This window comes from Oncorhynchus gorbuscha, linkage group LG07 (genome assembly GCF_021184085.1).
Source record: "Oncorhynchus gorbuscha isolate QuinsamMale2020 ecotype Even-year linkage group LG07, OgorEven_v1.0, whole genome shotgun sequence".
Lineage (NCBI taxonomy): Eukaryota > Metazoa > Chordata > Actinopteri > Salmoniformes > Salmonidae > Oncorhynchus > Oncorhynchus gorbuscha.
The window spans coordinates 73,843,113-73,865,078 of NC_060179.1; the positions used below are offsets into that span (position 1 = coordinate 73,843,113).

At 37.9% G+C, this 21,966-nt stretch overlaps 1 protein-coding gene across 1 annotated transcript in view; it reads left to right on the forward strand.

The window, feature by feature from the left end:
- Positions 1-21,966, forward strand: part of LOC124039043 (inactive heparanase-2-like) — a 120,593-nt gene that overhangs the window by 59,833 nt on the left and 38,794 nt on the right. Inside the window, exons 6-8 of the mRNA XM_046354923.1 lie at positions 7,868-7,961; positions 18,286-18,392; positions 19,560-19,674. Coding sequence (XP_046210879.1) covers positions 7,868-7,961; positions 18,286-18,392; positions 19,560-19,674 — 316 coding nt within the window. The remainder of the gene's footprint in view (positions 1-7,867; positions 7,962-18,285; positions 18,393-19,559; positions 19,675-21,966) is intronic.

Genomic DNA, 21,966 nt, shown 5'->3' on the forward strand with positions numbered 1-21,966 from the left:
CCTTAGGCATGGTGTATTTTCCAATATACCACACCTCATCGGGGGTTATTGCTTCATTTTTATTTAACCTTTATTTCACTAGTCAAATCAGTTATGAACACATTCTTATTTAGAATGACAGCCTACCGGGGAACAGTGGGTTAACTGCCTTGTTCAGGGGTTGAACCACAGATGTTTACCTTGTCAGGTCAGGGATTCTATCTAGCAACCTTTCGGTAACTGGCCCAACGCTCTAACCACCCCTCTCTGCCGCCCCTTAACTATAGAATTAATAAAGCGTTACAAAAATGTCCCAGTTACTACCAATGTCCGCTACACTCTTCCCCATAGATGAGTTAAAGAGGTTCTTCGCTTCGCCATAGATGAGTTAAAGAGGTTCTTCGCTTCCCCATAGATGAGTTAAAGAGGTTCTTCGCTTCCCCATAGATGAGTTAAAGAGGTTCTTTGCTTCCCCATAGATGAGTTAAAGAGGTTCTTCGCTTCCCCATAGATGAGTTAAAGAGGTTCTTCACTTCCCCATCAATGAGTTAAAGAGGTTCTTCACTTCCCCATCAATGAGTTAAATAGGTTCTTCGCTTCCCCATAGATGAGTTAAAGAGGTTCTTCGCTTCCCCATAGATGAGTTAAAGAGGTTCTTCGATTCCCCATAGATGAGTTAAAGAGGTTCTTTGCTTGTCCCCATAGATGAGTTAAAGAGGTTCTTCACTTCCCCATAGATGAGTTAAAGAGGTTCTTCGCTTCCCCATAGATGAGTTCAAGAGGTCAATGGAATGCAGACTGTTGGGACGCCTGATTGGCTCACATCAAGTCATTCCGTTCCTAGTGCGGAAATTTTCCTTTAGGTTCCTAGTCTTTCGTCACATGATCACATTTATTTTGGGAGATTGCAAAATATGTCATTTTCATTCAAGACGGGATAAATATATTGTTTCAGTTGTTTAGTTAAATTTTTCTCAACTTGTTTCTATAACTTTCTAGCAAGTCAGCTATCTTACAAAGCAGCTAGCTAAAAGCTAGGCTATACCGTAGCTAGCAACCTCCACCTAATAATTATCATCAAAACAAACGTCATTACCACCACAATAAACTAAAACGGGATCTATAATAAGTATGATTGGTTTAACAGCCAATGTGTATTATTTTTAACATGTTATTAAAATAATACTCAGTTATACGAATGGATAATTGTTTACAAGTTGCTAGCTATCCTATAAATCCATCGTTGAAAACCACATATTTTTATAATCTTCTGTGTTTTGGTAACTTCCTTTTCTTCAACGGACTATGGCCAGATTGAAGAAGACGCAGAGATTGGAAAAATTCAAAGTATGTGGGGAACGTGTCACAATGCCTTCAACCACAAGGGGGCATTGTGTTTCCCTTTCGTTGTGGACGGTCTTCATTCAATTGGGAATTTCCCTGTAAGGTCTACCTGCACCTGATGGATTTGGCGCATGTGACAAATAACATTTGATTTGATTCGATTTTGGATTGGATCTGGCGCAAGGTAATGGAGTGCTTATGGTTAATGTGAATGAGGCATAATATGCCTATTACATTAGGTTAGATTCACACATAGACCGCATGAGAGAGGAATGTAGGCTACACGACAAAACGCAGAGAGAGACAGTGCATGACTAAAAACAGTACAGTAAGGGGAGCACATAGACAACTGTCTGGCTGACTGCTACTGCCTGAACAGAGATGAGATGATGACTTTAATTCATGAAAAAAAAGTCAAACAAAGTCATATACACAACTGAAATGTTTTCTTATTTCTCAGTCATTTCCTGTTTTTCTATTGGTGTCTCCCCAACGTGGACCTGACATAATGGAATATTTGTTTCGACAATTTCATGTTTATTATTTTGGGGCTTTGGAATTTCCTTTAAAATAATTGTAATTTCATTATTTCATAATGCATTTCATGTTTAAAAAAAACATATAATTGAAAAAAAAGTGATGATTTTTAAATAATCAAACCAAAACCGAACAGACTTCAAAAAGCACTAATCGCTCAGCAGTAATGAAAGTTATGTGAGCACCATTCCAGTTGACAGCAAGTCATGTGAAATAAACAAAAAGACTACCAGCCCACCTGTCAAGAGATGAGTCTCAGCTAAACAGTGCCTATACAAGCTGTTGATGTTGAGGGTTGACATTTATCTGACGCTTGCCATTTGATAATTCCGGTGAAACTGTCGGATTCCAGACGTCATTAATATTTGGACATGCACATTCACATGATTAAATAGCTGTTATCATCTCAGCTAGCTAGCTAGGTATCAAATCATTATCTACACTGCACAGATACAGTTGAAGTCGGAAGTTTACATACACTTTGGTTTTTCAACCAGTCCACAAATGTCTTGTTAACAAACTATAGTTTTGGCAAGCGGGTTAGGATATCTACTTTGTGCATGACACAAGTCATTTGTTTTACAGACAGATTATTTCACTTATAATTCACTGTATCACAATTCCAGTGGGTCAAAAGCTTGCATACACTAAGTTGACTGTGCCTTTAAATAGCTTGGAAAATTCCAGAAAATTATGTCATGGCTTTAGAAGCTTCTGATAGGCTAATTGACATCATTTGAGTCAATTGGAGGTGTACCTGTAGATGTATTTCAAGGCCTACCTTCAAACTCAGTGCCTCTTTGCTTGACATCATGGGAAAATCAAAAGAAATCAGCCAAGACCTAAGAAAACAAATTGTAGACCTCCACAAGTCTGGTTCATTCTTGGGAGCAATTTCCAAACGCCTGAAGGTACCACGTTCATCTGTACAAACAATAGTACGCAAGTATAAACACCAGGGACCATGCAGCCGTCATACCGCTCAGAAAGGAGACACCTTCTGTCTCCTAGAGATGAATGTACTTTAGTGTGAAAAGTGCAAATCAATCCCAGAACAACAGCAAAGGACCTTGTGAAGATGCTGGAGGAAACAGGTACAAAAGTATCTATATCCACAGTAAAACTAGTTTTATATCGACATAACCAGAAAGGCCGCTCAGCAAGGAAGAAGTCACTTCTCCAAAATCAACATAAAAAAATCAAGACTACAGTTTGCAACTGCACATGGGGACAAAGATCGTACTTTTTGGAGAAATGTCCTCTGGTCTGATGAAACAATAATAGAACTGTTTAATGACCATAATAACCATCGTTATGTTTGGAGGAAAAAGGGGGACGCTTCCAAGCCGAAGAACACCATCCCAACCGTGAAGCATGGCGGTGGCAGCATCATGTTGTGGGGATGCTTTGCTGCAGGAGGGACTGTTGCACTTCACAAAATAGATGGCATCATGAGGATGGAAAATTATGAGGATATATTGAAGCAACATCTCAAGAAATCAGTCAGGAAGTTAAAGCTTGTTCACAAATGGGTCTTCCAAATGGACAATGACACCAAGCATACTTCCAAAGTTGTGGCAAAATGGCTTAAGGACAACAAAGTCAAGGTATTGGAGTGGCCATCACAAAGCTCTGACCTCAAGCCTATTGAAAATGTGTGGGCAGAACTGAAGAAGTGTGTGCGAGTGCGAGCAAGGAGGCCTACAAACCTGACTCAGTTACACCAGCTCTGTCAGGAGGAATGGGCCAAAATTCACCCAACTTATTGTGGAAAGCTTGTGGAAGGCTACCTGAAACGTTTGACGTGTAGTTAAACAATTTAAAGGCAATGCTAGCAAATACTAATTGAGTGTATGTAAACTTCTGACCCACTGGGAATGTGATGAAAGAAATAAAAGCTGAAATAAATAATTCTGTCTTCTATTTTTCTCACAATTCACATTCTTAACATGAAGTGGTGATCCTAACTGACCTACGACAGGGAATCTTTACTGGATTAAATGTCAGGAATTGTGGAATATTGTGGAAAATTAAATGTATTTGGCTAAGGTGTATGTAAACTTCAGACTTCAACTGTATATATTAATGTATTGAAACTGCACAGCTATACAGTAATGCATTGTCTAAACTGCACAGCTATATATTAATGCATTATCTAAACTGCACAGCTATATATGATTGTATTATCTAAACTGCACAGCTATATATTATTGCATGATCTAAACTGCACAGCTATATATTGTTGCATTATCTAAACTGCACAGCTATACATTGATGCATTATCTAAACTGCACAGCTATATATTAATGCATTATCTAAACTGCACAGCTATATATTAATGCATTATCTAAACTGCACAGATATATATTAATGCATTATCTAAACTGCACAGCCGTACATTAATGCATTATCTAAACTGCACAGCTATATATTAATGCATTATCTAAACTGCACAGCTACACATTAATGCATTATCTAAACTGCACAGCTATACATTGATGCATTATCTAAACTGCACAGCTATATATTAATGCATTATCTAAACTGGACAGCTACACATTAATGCTGTAACTACGTTCCTCTGTTGTATGAAGAGAGTCAGACCGAAATGCAGCGTGTAGGTTACTCATGACTTTAATGAAAGTCATGAGAGACAGGGACAGGTACAAACACCCACAAAATACAACTCGAACTCAGGCTACCTAAATACGGTTCCCAATCCGAGACAACGATAAACAGCTGACTCCAATTGAGAATCGCCTCAGGCAGCCAAGCCTAACTAGACACACGCCTAATCATACACAATCCCAATTACTACAAACCCCAATACGAAACACAACAATATAAACCCATGTCACACCCTGGCTTACCCAAACATATACCAAAAACACAAAATACAATAACCAAGGCGTGACAAATGCATTATCTAAACTGCACAGCTATATATTAATGTATTATCTAAACTGCGTCCGTGAATCCACCATAGAAATAGAAAGAATATAAGCTCCAGTAATATGGAGCCAGTTTGTGTTGCATGGCCCAGTGCCCCGGGTGGGTGGAGATTTTTCTTTAGGTCAATGGAATGGTCAAAAAAACCCTGCACACCCGGGGAACCGGGCAATGCAATTTGCATAAAAGGTTAGTGGTCAAAACCATTAATCTTGTGGCGACAGGGGGAGTGGGTTTCTAAAATGCAATCACGTCATGCAATTTGAACATTTATAAAATAGCCATATATAATTATAATGCAGACTAGCTAAAAAAAACATCCAAATTTGACAAATTATCCAATGGATTATGTTTACATTAGTTTACACCCCCTATTTTATTTGCTCCATGGCTCAGGCAGCCATGTGTAGTTAGCCATGTGTAGGCAGCCATGTGTAGTTAGCCATGTGTAGGCAGCCATGTGTAGGCAGCCATGTGTAGGCAGACATGTGTAGGTAGCCATGTGTAGGCAGACATGTGTAGGTAGCCATGTGTAGGCAGACATGTGTAGGCAGACATGTGTAGGCAGCCATGTGTAGGCAGCCATGTGTAGGCAGACATGTGTAGGCAGCCATTGTGTAGTGTAGGCAGCCATGTGTAGGCAGACATGTGTAGGCAGCCATGTGTAGGCAGCCATGTGTAGGCAGTCATGTGTAGGCAGACATGTGTAGGCAGTCATGTGTAGGCAGCCAAGTGTAGGCAGCCATGTGTAGGCAGACATGTGTAGGCAGCCATTGTGTAGTGTAGGCAGCCATGTGTAGGCAGACATGTGTAGGCAGTCATGTGTAGGCAGCCAAGTGTAGGCAGCCATGTGTAGGCTTCGGTAAAAAACTGAAGCCAGAGACGGAAGAGGTAGAGCGACACCCTATTCGCTGCTTTAGTAATATTGAAATAACTTGACTTGACACCATCAGAAAGCACGCATTGTGTCATGTTTGACAGATACAATAGTTCCCAAACCACATGCAACACGCCTGGTCGATGCCCATTTCAGACAACCTTTGAAGGAATAAGGGATGGTCGAAAGCATCAAAGGCCTTGGATCTATAAATATGTCAGCACGGTGATTCCTATGATCATAAAGTCATAAAGTTATATAAGTCAGTTCTAGGTCAGTTTATCTAGGTCAGAAGGATCCCCGCCTTTGAGGACATCCATCACCTTCCAGATCTTAGAGATAGCACCAGAAGCAATTGTTTAGAAAATGAAAAATATGTGTGAAAGGTTCTACAATCAAGAGGGCAGGAAGCTGCAGGAAAAAGGGATCAACGAAATAAGCGCCTGTGGATTTTTTTAGTACATCAGGTACTTAGTACATCATTAACATAAGTCTCTAAGCCCTGTCTCAGGAGGAGGGGAGGGTTCTACTAAGCTACATGGAATTGTTTGAAGTATTTACAGTACCAGTCAAAAGTTTGGACACACCAACTCATTCAAGGGTATGTCTTTATTTTTTAGTATTTTCTACACTGTAGAATAATAGTGAAGACATCAAAACTATGAAATAACACACATGGAATCATGTAGTAACCAAAAAAGTCCAAATATCAAAATGTATATTTAGATTATAAATTCTTCATAGTAGCCACTCTGACAGCTTTGCACACTCTTGGCATTCTCTCAACCAGCTTCACGAGGAATGCTTTTCCAACAGTCTTTAAGGAGTTCCCACATATGCTGAGCACTTAATGGCTGCTTTTCTTTCACTCTGCGGTCCAACTCATCCCAAACCATCTCAATTGGGTTGAGGTCGAGTGATTGTGGAGGCCAGGTCAGCTGATGCACCACAATCACTCTCCTTTTTGGACAGCCTGAAGGTGTGTTTTTGGTCATTTTCCTATTGAAAAACAAATTATAGTCCCACTAAGAGCAAATCAGATGGGATGGCATGTCGCTGCAGAATGCTGTGGTAGCCATGCTGGTTAAGTGTGCCTTGAATTATAAATAAATCACTGACAGTGTCACCAGCAAAGCACCCCCACACCATCACACCTCCTCCTCCATGCTTCACGGTGGGAACAATACACGAGGAGATAATCCATTCACGTACTCTGCGTCTCACAAAGACACGGCCTTCTCAAATAGCCAAGGATCCGTTAGCTATTTGATTTAGAATTTTAGGACCCGTTTAGGTATCCAATAAATATATTACAAATATATTTGATGAAACATTGTATTTGTCTTTATTGCTATGAGCCCATAGAAACACACTGAATAACAGACATACATCATACATCATAGAAGAAAAAGAAACGCACACCTATTAAGACGAGGTGCTGGCTAGCGGAGTAGAAACTTGAAAATAAAAGAGAGCCGCACACTCTAGGAGCTCAGATGCAAAATACATCAATCAAAAGGAAGTTTGTTTTAAAGTGTCTGTCCTCTATCTGAGAGAGAGAAGAAAGATCCGGACATGATGTTATTTATTTACCAAATGTAACCCTTTGTTATTCCCACTAAACTACTATTCCCACTAAACTACTTCCATATAATTCCATATACTTCCATATACTTCCATTTGTTTTTTAAACTGGCACAGAACTACCTTCAGATGAGTCTTGTAAGGCTTCAGACATTTTGTGAGGAGACTGATTTTCAGGATGTCTTTTGGTCTGACAAACACAGTCTGGCCACATCTGAAGGCTGCCATTGGCTGATGCGGTGGATTGAGACGCAAATCAGGCAAAACATTTTTAATTCAGCTGGGGAACGTTATAAATGATTTTAGGAATCATTAAAAAAGTCTATATAATTTGTGGGAATAACTATCTACATAGCTTACTAACATAGTAAATGTTAAATGTTAATATTAAATAATTGTGAGAATGAGGTGAATATACTTTCTGATAAGTGTAAACTCTGTTTAATGTGCAAAGTGTAGTAATGTAGTGAGGGCATTTAGCATCAGATAAAAAAAATCTAATGTTTACAACCTAACTATGATGTCACAAAAGACGCCCTGCGCATTTATCAGAAGTCACCTGTATTCTGTATGTGTTTGTTTTTGTTGTGTCTGTAGTTACTACATGGATAGCAGAGTGACCAAAGCAGAGGACTTTCTGAAGACTCGCCTGCTGGACACCCTGACCGAACAGATCACTAAAGTACTCAAGGTGAGAGAAAGGCAAGGGTTGAAACAAGGTCTCAGGCAATGTCACTCATCATGTAAGAGTGGTTCAACAAATCACCTCTGTTACACGTGCCTCCACCAATCACCTGCCCTGCTTCTCCCCTGCTCCCCTGTTGCCTGATACCTCCCTCCATAGGCCTAAACCTCTGTAAGGACACAGTTCTATGGGTCTCAACTGTAAGTTCTAGAGCAGTAACTTCCCTCAGAGAGAAAAAAAGGCCATAAGAACCTGTCTGTCTGTCTTTCTCTGTAGGGTGGGATGGTTGTGCTGTCTGTCTGTCTGTCTGTCTGTCTGTCTGTCTGTCTGTCTGTCTGTCTGTCTGTCTGTCTGTCTGTCTGTCTGTCTGTCTGTCTGTCTGTCTGTCTGTCTGTCTGTCTGTCTGTCTGTCTGTCTGTCTGTCTGTCTGTCTCTGTAGGGTGGGACAGTCGTGCTGTCTTTCTGTCTGTCTCTGTAGGGTGGGACGGTCGTGCTGTCTGTCTGTCTCTGTAGGGTGGGACGGTCTGTCTGTCTGTCTGTCTGTCTGTCTGTCTGTCTGTCTGTCTGTCTGTCTGTCTGTCTGTCTGTCTGTCTGTCTGTCTGTCTGTCTGTCTGTCTGTCTGTCTGTCTGTCTGTCTGTCTGTCTGTCTCTGTAGGGTGGGATGATCTGTCTGTCTGTCTGTCTGTCTGTCTGTCTGTCTGTCTGTCTGTCTGTCTGTCTGTCTGTCTGTCTGTCTGTCTGTCTGTCTGTCTGTCTGTCTGTCTGTCTGTCTGTCTGTCTGTCTGTCTGTCTGTCTGTCTCTGTAAGGTGGGACGGTCTGTGTGTCTGTCTGTCTCTGTAGGGTGGGACAGTCGTGTTGTCTGTCTGTCTGTCTGTCTGTCTGTCTCTGTAGGGTGGGACGGTCTGTCTGTCTGTCTGTCTTTCTGTCTGTCTCTGTAGGGTGGGACCGTCGTGCTGTCTGTCTGTCTGTCTGTCTCTGTAGGGTGGGACGGTCGTGCTGTCTGTCTGTCTCTGTAGGGTGGGACGGTCTGTCTGTCTGTCTCTGTAGGGTGGGACGGTCGTGCTGTCTGTCTGTCTGTCTCTGTAGGGTAGGACGGTCTGTCTGTCTCTGTAGGGTGGGACGGTCTGTCTGTCTGTCTCTGTAGGGTGGGACGGTCGTGCTCACAATTAATTAAAACTTCTTAGGGCCAGGTGTCCAACAGCACAGGTTTCATACATTCACATATAACGATTAAATATTCACTTACTTTTTGAAAATCTTCCTCTGATTTATCTTCCAAAGCGCCCCAGCTATAACATGTAGTGTTGATTTGTTAGATAAAATCCTTCTTTATATCCAAAACAGTCTGTTTAGTTGGCACCATCGATTTGAGTAATCCACTCGTTCAACTTGCAAAGAAAGGAATCCGAAAATCTACCCCTAAACTTTGTTTCAACAAGTCAAAATACATTTCTATTTACACCTCAGATACCCTTAAATGTAATCAGACTATAATATTTATTTCTGAAAGAAGTATGTTAATTTGGAAACCGATTTTAGCAGGTGCGCAATGTCTTCATGGCGAGCGCAAACACGAATTTCCAAGACAGTGCCCCTCTACTAAAACTGATATTTCTTATTTGTTTTTGAAGTTACAAGCCTGAAACCTTGAACATAGACTGATTACACCATGTGGAAGCCATATGAATTCCATCCAGGGAGCTAATTGTCAATATGACATTTCTCTTGCATTTCCAAGAGGATGGTCTCTCAACAACAACAAAACATCTGGTTGGTTTTTCTTTGGATTTTCTCCTACCATATCAATTGTGTTATATTATCCGACATTATTTTAACGTTTCCACGAACTTCAAAATGTTTTCTTTCCAATGGTACCAATTGTATGCATATCCTGGCTTCAGGGCCTGAGCTACAGGCAGTTTACTTTGGGTACGTCATTCAGACTGGAAGTGGAGAAAAAAGGGGCCTAGCCCTGAGAAGATCGAGTCACAGTCTCTGAGCTGGTAGAAAATACCCAACTCTTCTCCATTGTAAAAGAGAGGGAAGGACCCCCCAAAGCCCATTAAAACAATCAAAGAATGATGTGTGCCCCCTATTGTGTGTGAGTGTGTGCGTACGTGCATCAAAGGTTAACGAAATAGATCATCCAGAATAGAATAAGGAAGAGCACTGAATAAGTACTAGGTCAGATCAAATAAAAAAAACACGAAAAATAGAGACACACTAGAATGTATGTTATAGTATATGTTTTGTAGACTATTTATATGTTATATAGAGTACGTATATGTTATATAGAGTATGTATATGTTATATAGAGTATGTATTTGTTATATAGAGTATGTATATATGTATATGTTATATAGAGTATGTATATGTTATATAGAGTATGTATTTGTTATATAGAGTATGTATATATGTATATGTTATATAGAGTATGTATATGTTATATAGAGTATGTATATCTTATATAGAGTATGTATTTGTCATATAAAGTATGTATATGTTATATAGAGTATGTATATGTTATATAGAGTATGTATTTGTTATATAGAGTATGTCTATGTTATATGTTATATAGGGCATGTATATGTTATATAGAGTATGTATATGTTATATAGAGTATGTATTTGTCATATAAAGTATGTATATGTTATATTTACATTTACATTTAAGTCATTTAGCAGACGCTCTTATCCAGAGCGACTTACAAATTGGTGCATTGACCTTATGACATCCAGTGGAACAGTCACTTTACAATAGTGCATCTAAATCTTAAAGGGGGGGGGGTGAGAGGGATTACTTATCCTATCCTAGGTATTCCTTAAAGAGGTGGGGTTTCAGGTGTCTATATAGAGTATGTATATGTTATATAGAGTATGTATTTGTTATATAGAGTATGTATTTGTTATATAGAGTATGTATATATGTATATATTATATAGAGTATGTATATGTTATATAGAGTATGTATTTGTTATATAGAGTATGTATATGTTATGTGTTATATAGGGCATGTATATGTTATATAGAGTATGTATATGTTATATAGAGTATGTATTTGTTATATAGAGTATGTATATATGTATATGTTATATAGAGTATGTATATGTTATATAGAGTATGTATATGTTATATAGAGTATGTATTTGTTATATAGAGTATGTATATGTTATATGTTATATAGGGCATGTATATGTTATATAGAATATGTATATCTTATATAGAGTATGTATATGTGTATATGTTATATAGAATATGTATATCTTATATAGAGTATGTATATGTTACATAGAGTATGTATATATGTATATGTTATATAGAGTATGTATATGTTATATAGAGTATGTATATGTTATATAGAGTATGTATTTGTCATATAAAGTATGTATATGTTATATAGAGTATGTATATGTTATATGTTATATAGGGCATGTATATGTTATATAGAATATGTATATGTTATATAGAGTATGTATTTGTTATATAGAGTATGTGTATGTTATATAGAGTATGTATTTGTTATATAGAGTATGTATATATGTAGATGTTATATAGAGTATGTATATGTTATATAGAGTATGTATATGTTATATAGAGTATGTATATGTTATATAGAGTATGTATTTGTTATATAGAGTATGTATATGTTATATGTTATATAGGGCATGTATATGTTATATAGAGTATGTATATCTTATATAGAGTATGTATATGTTATATGTTATATAGGGCATGTATATGTTATATAGAGTATGTATGTGTTATATAGAGTATGTATTTGTCATATAAAGTATGTATATGTTATATAGAGTATGTATATGTTATATAGAGTATGTATTTGTTATATAGAGTATGTATATGTTATATGTTATATAGGGCATGTATATGTTATATAGAGTATGTATATCTTATATAGAGTATGTATATGTTATATGTTATATAGGGCATGTATATGTTATATAGAGTATGTATATGTTATATAGAGTATGTATTTGTCATATAAAGTATGTATATGTTATATAAAGTATGTATATGTTATATAGAGTATGTATTTGTTATATAGAGTATGTATATGTTATATGTTATATAGGGCATGTATATGTTATATAGAGTATGTATATGTTATATAGAGTATGTATTTGTCATAGAAAGTATGTATATGTTATATAGAGTATGTATATGTTATATAGAGTATGTATTTGTTATATAGAGTATGTATATGTTATATAGAGTATGTATTTGTTATATAGAGTATGTATATTTGTATATGTTATATAGAGTATGTATATGTTATATAGAGTATGTATATGTTATATAGAGTATGTATTTGTTATATAGAGTATGTATATGTTATATATGCGAAGAGGGCTATACACGGATGGAATCGAAAAGGAGAGCACAGCTATACAGAGCGAAAACCGTAGGTAACGGGGGAAAGCGCAGAGAGAGAGAGTGGCAGAGTCAGGAGTCAGACCTGAGCCTACTCTCCCTGTTAATTGTGAGGAGCAGCAATATGAGGACTTCTGGTCTTGGGAGATGATATTAGACGGAAAAGGACCCTGGGCGCAGCCGGGAGAATATCGCCGTCCCAAGGAGGAAATAGAAGTAGCTAAAGCGGAGAGGCGTGAGTATGAGGAGGCAGCACTGCGACGCGGTTGGAAACCGGAAAGTCACCCCAAAAAATGTATTGGGGGGGGGTAAAAGGGAGAATAGTTATGCCAGGTAGGAAACCTGTGCATACTCCCTGTGCTCACCGTTGGGCTAGAGAGACCGGGCAGGCACTGTGTTATGCTATGGAGCGCACGGTGTTTGGTAAGCTTGGGCAGGCTCGGTGCTCAAGAGCTCCAGTGCGCCTGCACGGTCCGGTCTATCCAGAGCCACCTATACACACCAGTCCTCCGGTAGCAGCTCCCGCACCAGGCTTCCTGTGCGTGTCCTCGCGCCAGTACCACCAGTTCCAGCACCACGCACCAGGCCTCCAGTGCGCCTCGCCTGTTCAGCGCAGCCAGTGCTTTTCTCCCCTCCTGCGCTGCCGGAGTCTCCCGCTTGTTTAGCGCAACCAGAGCTGTTCTCTTCTCCTGCGCTATCGGAGTCTCCCGCCTGTTTAGCGCAGCCAGATTCTTTCTCCTCTCCTGCGCTGCCGGAGTCTCCCGCGCTGCCGGAGTCTCCCGCTTGTTTAGCGCAACCAGAGCTGTTCTCTTCTCCTGCGCTATCGGAGTCTCCCGCCTGTTTAGCGCAGCCAGATTCTTTCTCCTCTCCTGCGCTGCCGGAGTCTCCTGTCTGTCCAGCGCCACCAGTGCTCCCAGTCGGCCCAGCGCGTCCAGTGCGCCTCGCCTGTTCAGCGCAGCCAGAGCCTTTCTCCTCTCCTGCGCTGCCGGAGTCTCCTGTCTGCCCAGCGCCGCCAGTCGGCCCAGCGTCACCAGTCTGCCAGGATCCGCCCGAAGTGCCAGTCTGCCAGGATCCGCCAGAAGTGCCAGTCTACCAAGTTCTTCTAGATCGGCCAGACAACCTTAATCATCCAGGTCCTGCCTGAGCTTCCTCTCAGTACTGAGCTTCCTCTCAGTACTAGGCTCCCTCTCTGTACTGGGCTCCCTTTCAGTACCGAGCTTCCTCTCAGTACCGAGCTTCCTCTCAGTACCGAGCTTCCTCTCAGTACCGGGCTTCCCCTCAGTACCGGGCTTCCCCTCAGTACCGAGCTTCCCCTCAGTACCAGGCTTCCCGTCAGTACCGGGCTTCCCCTCTGTCCCGGGCTGCCCCTCTGTCCTGAGATGCCCCTCTGTCCTGAGCTGTCCCGCTGTCCTGAGATGCCCCTCTATCCTGAGATGCCCCTCTATCCCGAGCTGCCCCTCTGTCCCGGGCTGCCCCGCTGTCCTGAGATGCCCCTCTATCCTGAGTTGCCCCTCTATCCTGAGTTGCCCCTCTGTCCCGAGCTGCCCCTCTGTCCCGAGCTGCCCCTCTGTCCCGAGCTGCCCCTCGGTCCCGAGCTGCCCCTCGGTCCCGAGCTGCCCCTCAGTTATGTGGGGATCAGGGTGAGGACTATTAGGCCATGGTCGGCGGAGAAGGTGGATTATCCTAGGACCCGTAGGGGAGGAACTAGGACATTTATGGAGTGGGGTCCACGTCCCGAGCCAGAACCGCCACCATGGACAGACGCCCACCCGGACCCTCCCTATGCTCTTGAGGTGCGTCCCGGAGTCCGCACCTTAGGGGGGGGTTCTGTCACGCCTTGGTCATTGTATCTTGTGTTTTTGTTATATGTTTGGGTAGGCCAGGGTGTGACATGGGTTTATATGTTGTATTTCGTATTAGGGTTTGTATTAATTGGGAGTGTGTATTATTAGGGGTGTGTCTAGTTAGGCTTGGCTGCCTGAGGCGATTCCTAATTGGAGTCAGCTGATTCTAGTTGTCTCGGGTTGGGAACCGTATTTAGGTAGCCTGAGTGCGAGTTGTATTTCGTGGGTGATTGTACCTGTCTTAGTGTTAGTCACCAGATAGGCTGTATTAGTTTCTCTCATTTGTTGTTTTCGTATTTTCAGTTATTTCATGTACCGTATTTTCTTCATTAAATGTCATGAGTAACCTACACGCTGCATTTCGGTCTGACTTTCTACAAACAACAGAAGAACAACTTTACAGTATGTATATGTTATATAGAGTATGTATTTGTTATATAGAGTATGTATATATGTATATGTTATATAGAGTATGTATATATGTATATGTTATATAGAGTATGTATATGTTATATGTTATATAGGGCATGTATATGTTATATAGAGTATGTATATGTTATATAGAGTATGTATTTGTTATATAGAGTATGTATATATGTATATGTTATATAGAGTATGTATATGTTATATAGAGTATGTATTTGTTATATAGAGTATGCATGTGTTATATAGAGTATGTATATATGTATATGTTATATAGAGTATGTATTTGTTATATAGTGTATGTATATGTTATATAGAGTATGTATATGTTATATAGAGTATGTATATGTTATATAGAGTATGTATATGTTATATAGAGTATGTATATGTTATATGTTATATAGGGCATGTATATGTTATATAGAGTATGTATATGTTATATAGAGTATGTGTTTGTCATATAAAGTATGTATATGTTATATAGAGTATGTATATATGTATATGTTATATAGAGTATGTATATGTTTTATAGAGTATGTATATGTTATATAGAGTATGTATATGTAATATAGAGTATGTATATGTATATATATGTATATGTTATATAGAGTATGTATATGTTATATGTTATATAGGGCATGTATATGTTATATAGAGTATGTATATATGTATATGTTATATAGAGTATGTATATGTTTTATAGAGTATGTATATATGTATATGTTATATAGAGTATGTATATGTTATATAGAGTATGTATATGTTATATAGAGTATGTATATGTTTTATAGAGTATGTATATATGTATATGTTATATAGAGTATGTATATATGTATATGTTATATAGAGTATGTATATATGTATATGTTATATAGAGTATGTATATATGTATATGTTATATAGAGTATGTATATATGTATATGTTATATAGAGTATGTATATGTTATATAGAGTATGTATATGTTATATAGAGTATGTATATATGTATATGTTTTATAGAGTATGTATATATGTATATGTTATATAGAGTATGTATATATGTATATGTTTTATAGAGTATGTATATGTTATATGTTATATAGAGTATGTATATATGTATATGTTATATAGAGTTATGTATATGTTATATAGAGTATGTATATGTTATATAGAGTATGTATATATGTATATGTTATATAGAGTATGTATATATGTATATGTTATATAGAGTATGTATATGTTTTATAGAGTATGTATATGTTATATAGAGTATGTATATGTTTTATAGAGTATGTATATGTTATATAGAGTATGTATATGTTTTATAGAGTATGTATATGTATATATATGTATATGTTATATAGAGTATGTATATGTTTTATAGAGTATGTATATGTTTTATAGAGTATGTATATATGTATATGTTATATAGAGTATGTATATATGTATATATTATATAGAGTATGTATATATGTATATGTTATATAGAGTATGTATATATGTATATGTTATATAGAGTATGTATATATGTATATGTTATATAGAGTATGTATATGTTATATAGAGTATGTATATGTTTTATAGAGTATGTATATATGTATATGTTATATAGAGTATGTATATATGTATATGTTATATAGAGTATGTATATATGTATATGTTATATAGAGTATGTATATATGTATATGTTATATAGAGTATGTATATATGTATATGTTATATAGAGTATGTATATATGTATATGTTATATAGAGTATGTATATGTTTTATAGAGTATGTATATATGTATATGTTATATAGAGTATGTATATATGTATATGTTATATAGAGTATGTATATATGTATATGTTATATAGAGTATGTATATATGTATATGTTATATAGAGTATGTATATGTTACATAGAGTATGTATATATGTATATGTTATATAGAGTATGTATATATGTATATGTTATATAGAGTATGTATATATGTATATGTTATATAGAGTATGTATATATGTATATGTTATATAGAGTATGTATTTGTTATATAGAGTATGTATATATGTATATGTTATATAGAGTATGTATATGTTATATAGAGTATGTATTTGTTATATAGAGTATGTATATATGTATATGGTATATAGAGTATGTATATATGTATATGTTTTATAGAGTATGTATATATGTATATGTTTTATAGAGTATGTATATGTTATATGTTATATAGAGTATGTATATATGTATATGTTATATAGAGTATGTATATGTTATATAGAGTATGTATATGTTATATAGAGTATGTATATATGTATATGTTATATAGAGTATGTATATATGTATATGTTATATAGAGTATGTATATGTATATATATGTATATGTTATATAGAGTATGTATATGTTTTATAGAGTATGTATATGTTATATAGAGTATGTATATGTTTTATAGAGTATGTATATGTATATATATATGTATATGTTATATAGAGTATGTATATGTTTTATAGAGTATGTATATGTTATATAGAGTATGTATATATGTATATGTTATATAGAGTATGTGTATATGTATATGTTATATAGAGTATGTATATATGTATATGTTATATAGAGTATGTATATGTTATATAGAGTATGTATATGTTTTATAGAGTATGTATATATGTATATGTTATATAGAGTATGTATATATGTATATGTTATATAGAGTATGTATATATGTATATGTTATATAGAGTATGTATATATGTATATGTTATATAGAGTATGTATATATGTATATGTTATATAGAGTATGTATATGTTTTATAGAGTATGTATATGTTTTATAGAGTATGTATATATGTATATGTTATATAGAGTATGTATATATGTTTATGTTATATAGAGTATGTATATGTTATATAGAGTATGTATTTGTTATATAGAGTATGTATATATGTTTATGTTATATAGAGTAGGTATATGTTATATAGAGTATGTATATGTTATATAGAGTATGTATATGTTATATGGAGTATGTATATGTTATATGGAGTATGTATATGTTATATCGAGTATGTATATGTTATATAGAGTATATATATGCTATATGGAGTATGTATATGCTATATGTGTGTGAGCATGTATGTAAACGTGTGTGAGCATGCTTGTGGTGTACGTGCTTGTGTGTGTGTGCGTGTGTGTCCATTTGCTGCCAGTAGTAATGGTTTGCAGACATGCTAGAACAGAGAGAGATTTTCTGGAAGCTGTTTAGAACAGAGAGAACAGGTCCTCGGGACAGATATCCATTTACCAAGATTAGCTGCTGTATCTGGCTGCGGGCCAGCGGGATGGGACTAGTTGGATGAGATCGACTGTCCCGTTCAACTCAGTTCAGAGGTTCTATTCATTTTCTTTTTTTTACTAAATGAAATGTTCTGACCTCATGTTGCTGTCATTGAACAAAGGAGATTCTCATTCCTCATTTTTTTCTCTCTCTTTCTTTGATCTCATCCGTTTTTCTGTTGTTTCCCCCTTTCTCTCCATCTCTCGCTCTCTTTCCTCCGTATCCCCCTCTCTCTCTCTCTCTCTCTCTCTCTCTCTCTCTCTCTCTCTCTCTCTCTCTCTCTCTCTCTCTCTCTCTCTCTCTCTCTCTCTCTCTCTCTCTCTCTCTCTCTCTCTCTCTCTCTCTCCCCCTCTCTCACACACTCTCTCTGTGTCTCTCAGGTAGTGAATAGCCATGCTCCTGGTAAGAAGGTGTGGTTGGGTGGAGTGGGTCCGGCATGGGCTGGAGGAACCAACAACCTCTCTGATACCTACGCTGCTGGCTTTCTGTAAGCACAATCAATCTATCTATAAATTAATCAATCACTCTATACATCAATCAAAGTATCATCTCACTCTGGCATTATTCTCACTTTTGTGTGTTTGTATGTTTGTGTGTTTGTGTGTGTGTCAGTGGAGGCATCTTCAGAGGAGGAAGGGGAGAACCAGTGAATTTCATAAAAAATAAACATTGTAAAACAATGAAAAAGTAATCAATTTTAGATAAAACTATTCTAAATATATTCACGTCACCAAATAATTGATTAAAACACACTGTTTTGGTGTAGCTGGAGGACAGCTAGTGTCCGTCCTCCCCCTGGTACATTGACTTCAATACAAAACCTAGGAGGCTCTTGATTCTCACCCCCTTCCATAGACTTACAAAGTAATTATGACATTTTCCGGAGGATGTCCTCCAACATATCAGACCTCCTTGCAGCATGAACTGACATGTTGTCCACCCAATCAAAGGATCAGAGAATGAATCAAGTACTGAAAGCATTTTTGCCTGGTCACGTACAGCTGATGTGTTGTTCATTGAAGTTCAAAAGCAAAGGGAAAAGGTGAGAGGAAGAGAGTGTATATATGCAAGAAGGAATACAACGTGGCTGCTATTAAAGTGAACAGAGGTGTATTCATTCCTCTGATTTTGTTGAAAAAGTTTCTTAATTAAACGTAAACAAATGAAATGGGTATAAAAATACATGAATTTGTCCAATAGGAACTCTTATTTGCAACTGTTGGATTAGTGATTACACCCTAAATAGGCTAGATGCAGGCAAGAGTGTGCAAGGCGATATTGAAAATGTCACTGTCTGTCCATGTGTTACTGTCTGTCATCTCAAATGTTTCACTCGACCTGTGTGCACGTAAGGTTACTTTGTAAACATTCATTCATAGGCTAGGTTGTAGCAACCTCATGATGGGTATAGGGAAAATAACATTATCATGTAGTAGACTAATCCTATCACTGTTACATTGAACTGGGTGAATGGAATAAGAATGACAGTCATCCAACATGCTGTAATAGAAATAAGACAAAGCTCATGAAAAATAAAAATGGTACTCCCTCATCATAAACACCACTGACCGCCACTGGGGTGTGTGTGTGTGTGTGCATGCGTGCGTGCGTGCGTGTGTGCGTGTGTGCATGTGTGTGCGTGTGTGTGTTTCAGGTGGCTGAACACTCTGGGCGTGGCAGCGATGCATGGGATTGACGTGGTCCTGAGACACTCGTTCTTCGATTATGGATACACACACCTCGTAGACCAGCACTTCAACCCACTGCCGGTTAGTCTCACACTCTGCTCTCCTTATCATCGTCAAGCAGCGCAGGACAAATCCTTCCTTTATATTCTCACTGTATAGCAAGGGAAAGTCCATTGGAGGTATTGCCACTCTGGTTAGCTACTCTTAGTCCGGTCTTCAGTGTGGCTTTGGGTAGCTACTGTAGGCTCATCTCAGTCCTCTGTGACACCTCGCGTTCTTTCTCCAGCGTTCTTTCTCCAGCGTTCTTTCTCCAGCGTTCTTTCTCTAGCGTTTCTCCACCCCCCCATCACACAATGTGTGCCCCTCTGTGTGCAGTGCTGGGCTGGTGACAGATCTGCACAACCTGAGCTGTAGATACACAAAAGGCTGCTACCCCCGTCCCCGTCCCCCCTCCGGCACGGTCTGAAATGGCATAGTCCAGTCCTGGCTCTCACCACTGCCTTCTGCGGTTGGGATTGTACCATGCAGGATCAGGGGTGCAGGACTATGCTCAGGGCAAGCTTTATGCACAACTAATCATTGGTTAGTTGACAAGTTGATTAGTTGAATAAAGGGTTTTAGTGCTGGGATGGAGAAAAACCCTGCACACCCTGTGGGTCACCAGAACCAGGACTGAAGGAGTGTTTACTTTTTGAGGGGGTTTGCAAGAGATTATGACATCCAAGACTCTTTGATCCAAACAGAGTCAGTGATACAATGTTACTGCGGCGCCAAGTTCATAAAAATGATTTATCAACAACTGGTGGATGCCTAAAGAAGATGTGGGGAACATCTTACTACATTTATCTGCTGCAGGGATGGGTGGTGTTCATTCGGGAGACGTCTCTATTCAATGCTCCAAAGCTAGAGGATATAAATAATATATCATTAAGAATAATTCAGATTTTTTCAACCTGGGACCATTACTGGTGTCTGTACCTGGTGCACAGCATGAAACATTAATTGTGTAGACCTGCCAGTCTTGGCAGTGGCTTTCAACACAATTTTACAATGAATTATATACTTAAAAAAAGCATTTTTAAAGACTTATTCTGCTTCTACCTCACCTCAAGGTTAATTCTAAAGCTAGACAACAGTACCAACCATACTAACGATTCAATGCTCAGATACTCAGATAACAACCCATCCTACAAAAGTCAATGACACCGTTCCATTAATTGATCTCCCTTCAGCTCCTTCTGGTTCTAGTCTTCATGTATCCTAGTCTTCACCTGCTTGATGGACATTAGAAAATAATCAGGAAGCAGACAATTATTTTCCACACCGCTCTGGTCTCTGTACATTTTCTGGGAAGGATGCTCCCCCCAGGCTATGATCACAATCACAATGGAACATATTTTTGGTAGCTCAGATTGATCTGGCAATTGTCCCATACAAACTGAAATGGGAAGAAAGATGATCGACATACTTTTTACATTTGTATCACAAACCATTTTTTTTAAATCATGATGAAAGTGACAATTTTAGCCCCTTTTTAGATATTTACATGCCTCCTGTAAGACCCTATGAACTATGACCTATGAACTGTACATGATACAGACAACATCTTGGTGTCATTATACTACTTATATTGTGTATGTCTTCATCCTGAATTTCTTTTCTTCACATTCATTTATTCAACATTAAAACATCTCATATCTCAAAATGACGCTTTCTGATTTTGCTCATTTTAAAACATATTGTTTGGAATGATATACTCCACATACAGAGCCTTGGGAAAGTATTCAGACCCCTTTGACTTCTTCCACATGTTGTTACATTAAAGGCTTATTAAAAAAATAGATATAATAATGCTCAGCAATCTACACACAATAACACATAATGACAAAGACAAAAAAGGTTTTTAGATTTTTTTTAAAGCAAATTTATAAACATTTTGAAATAATTTATTTATCTAAATATTCAGACCCTTTGCTATGAGACTCGAAATTGAGCTCAGGTGCATCCTGTTTCCATTGATCATCCTTGAGATGTTTCTACAACTTGATTGGAGTCCACCTGTGGTAAATTCAATTGTTTGGATATGATTTAGAAAGACACAGACCTGTCTATATAAGGTCCCACAGTTGACAGTGCATGTCAGAGCAAAAATCAATCCACAAGCTCAAATGAATTGTCTGTAGAGCTCCGAGACAATATTGTGTCGATGCAAAGATCTGGGGAAGGGTACAAAAACATTTCTGCAGCATTGAAGGTCCCCAAGAACACAGTGGCCTCCATCATAAATGGAAGGTTTTGGAAGACTTTTCCTAGATCTGGCCACCCGGCCAAACTGAGCAATCAGGGGAGAAGGCCCTTGGTCTGGGAGGTGAC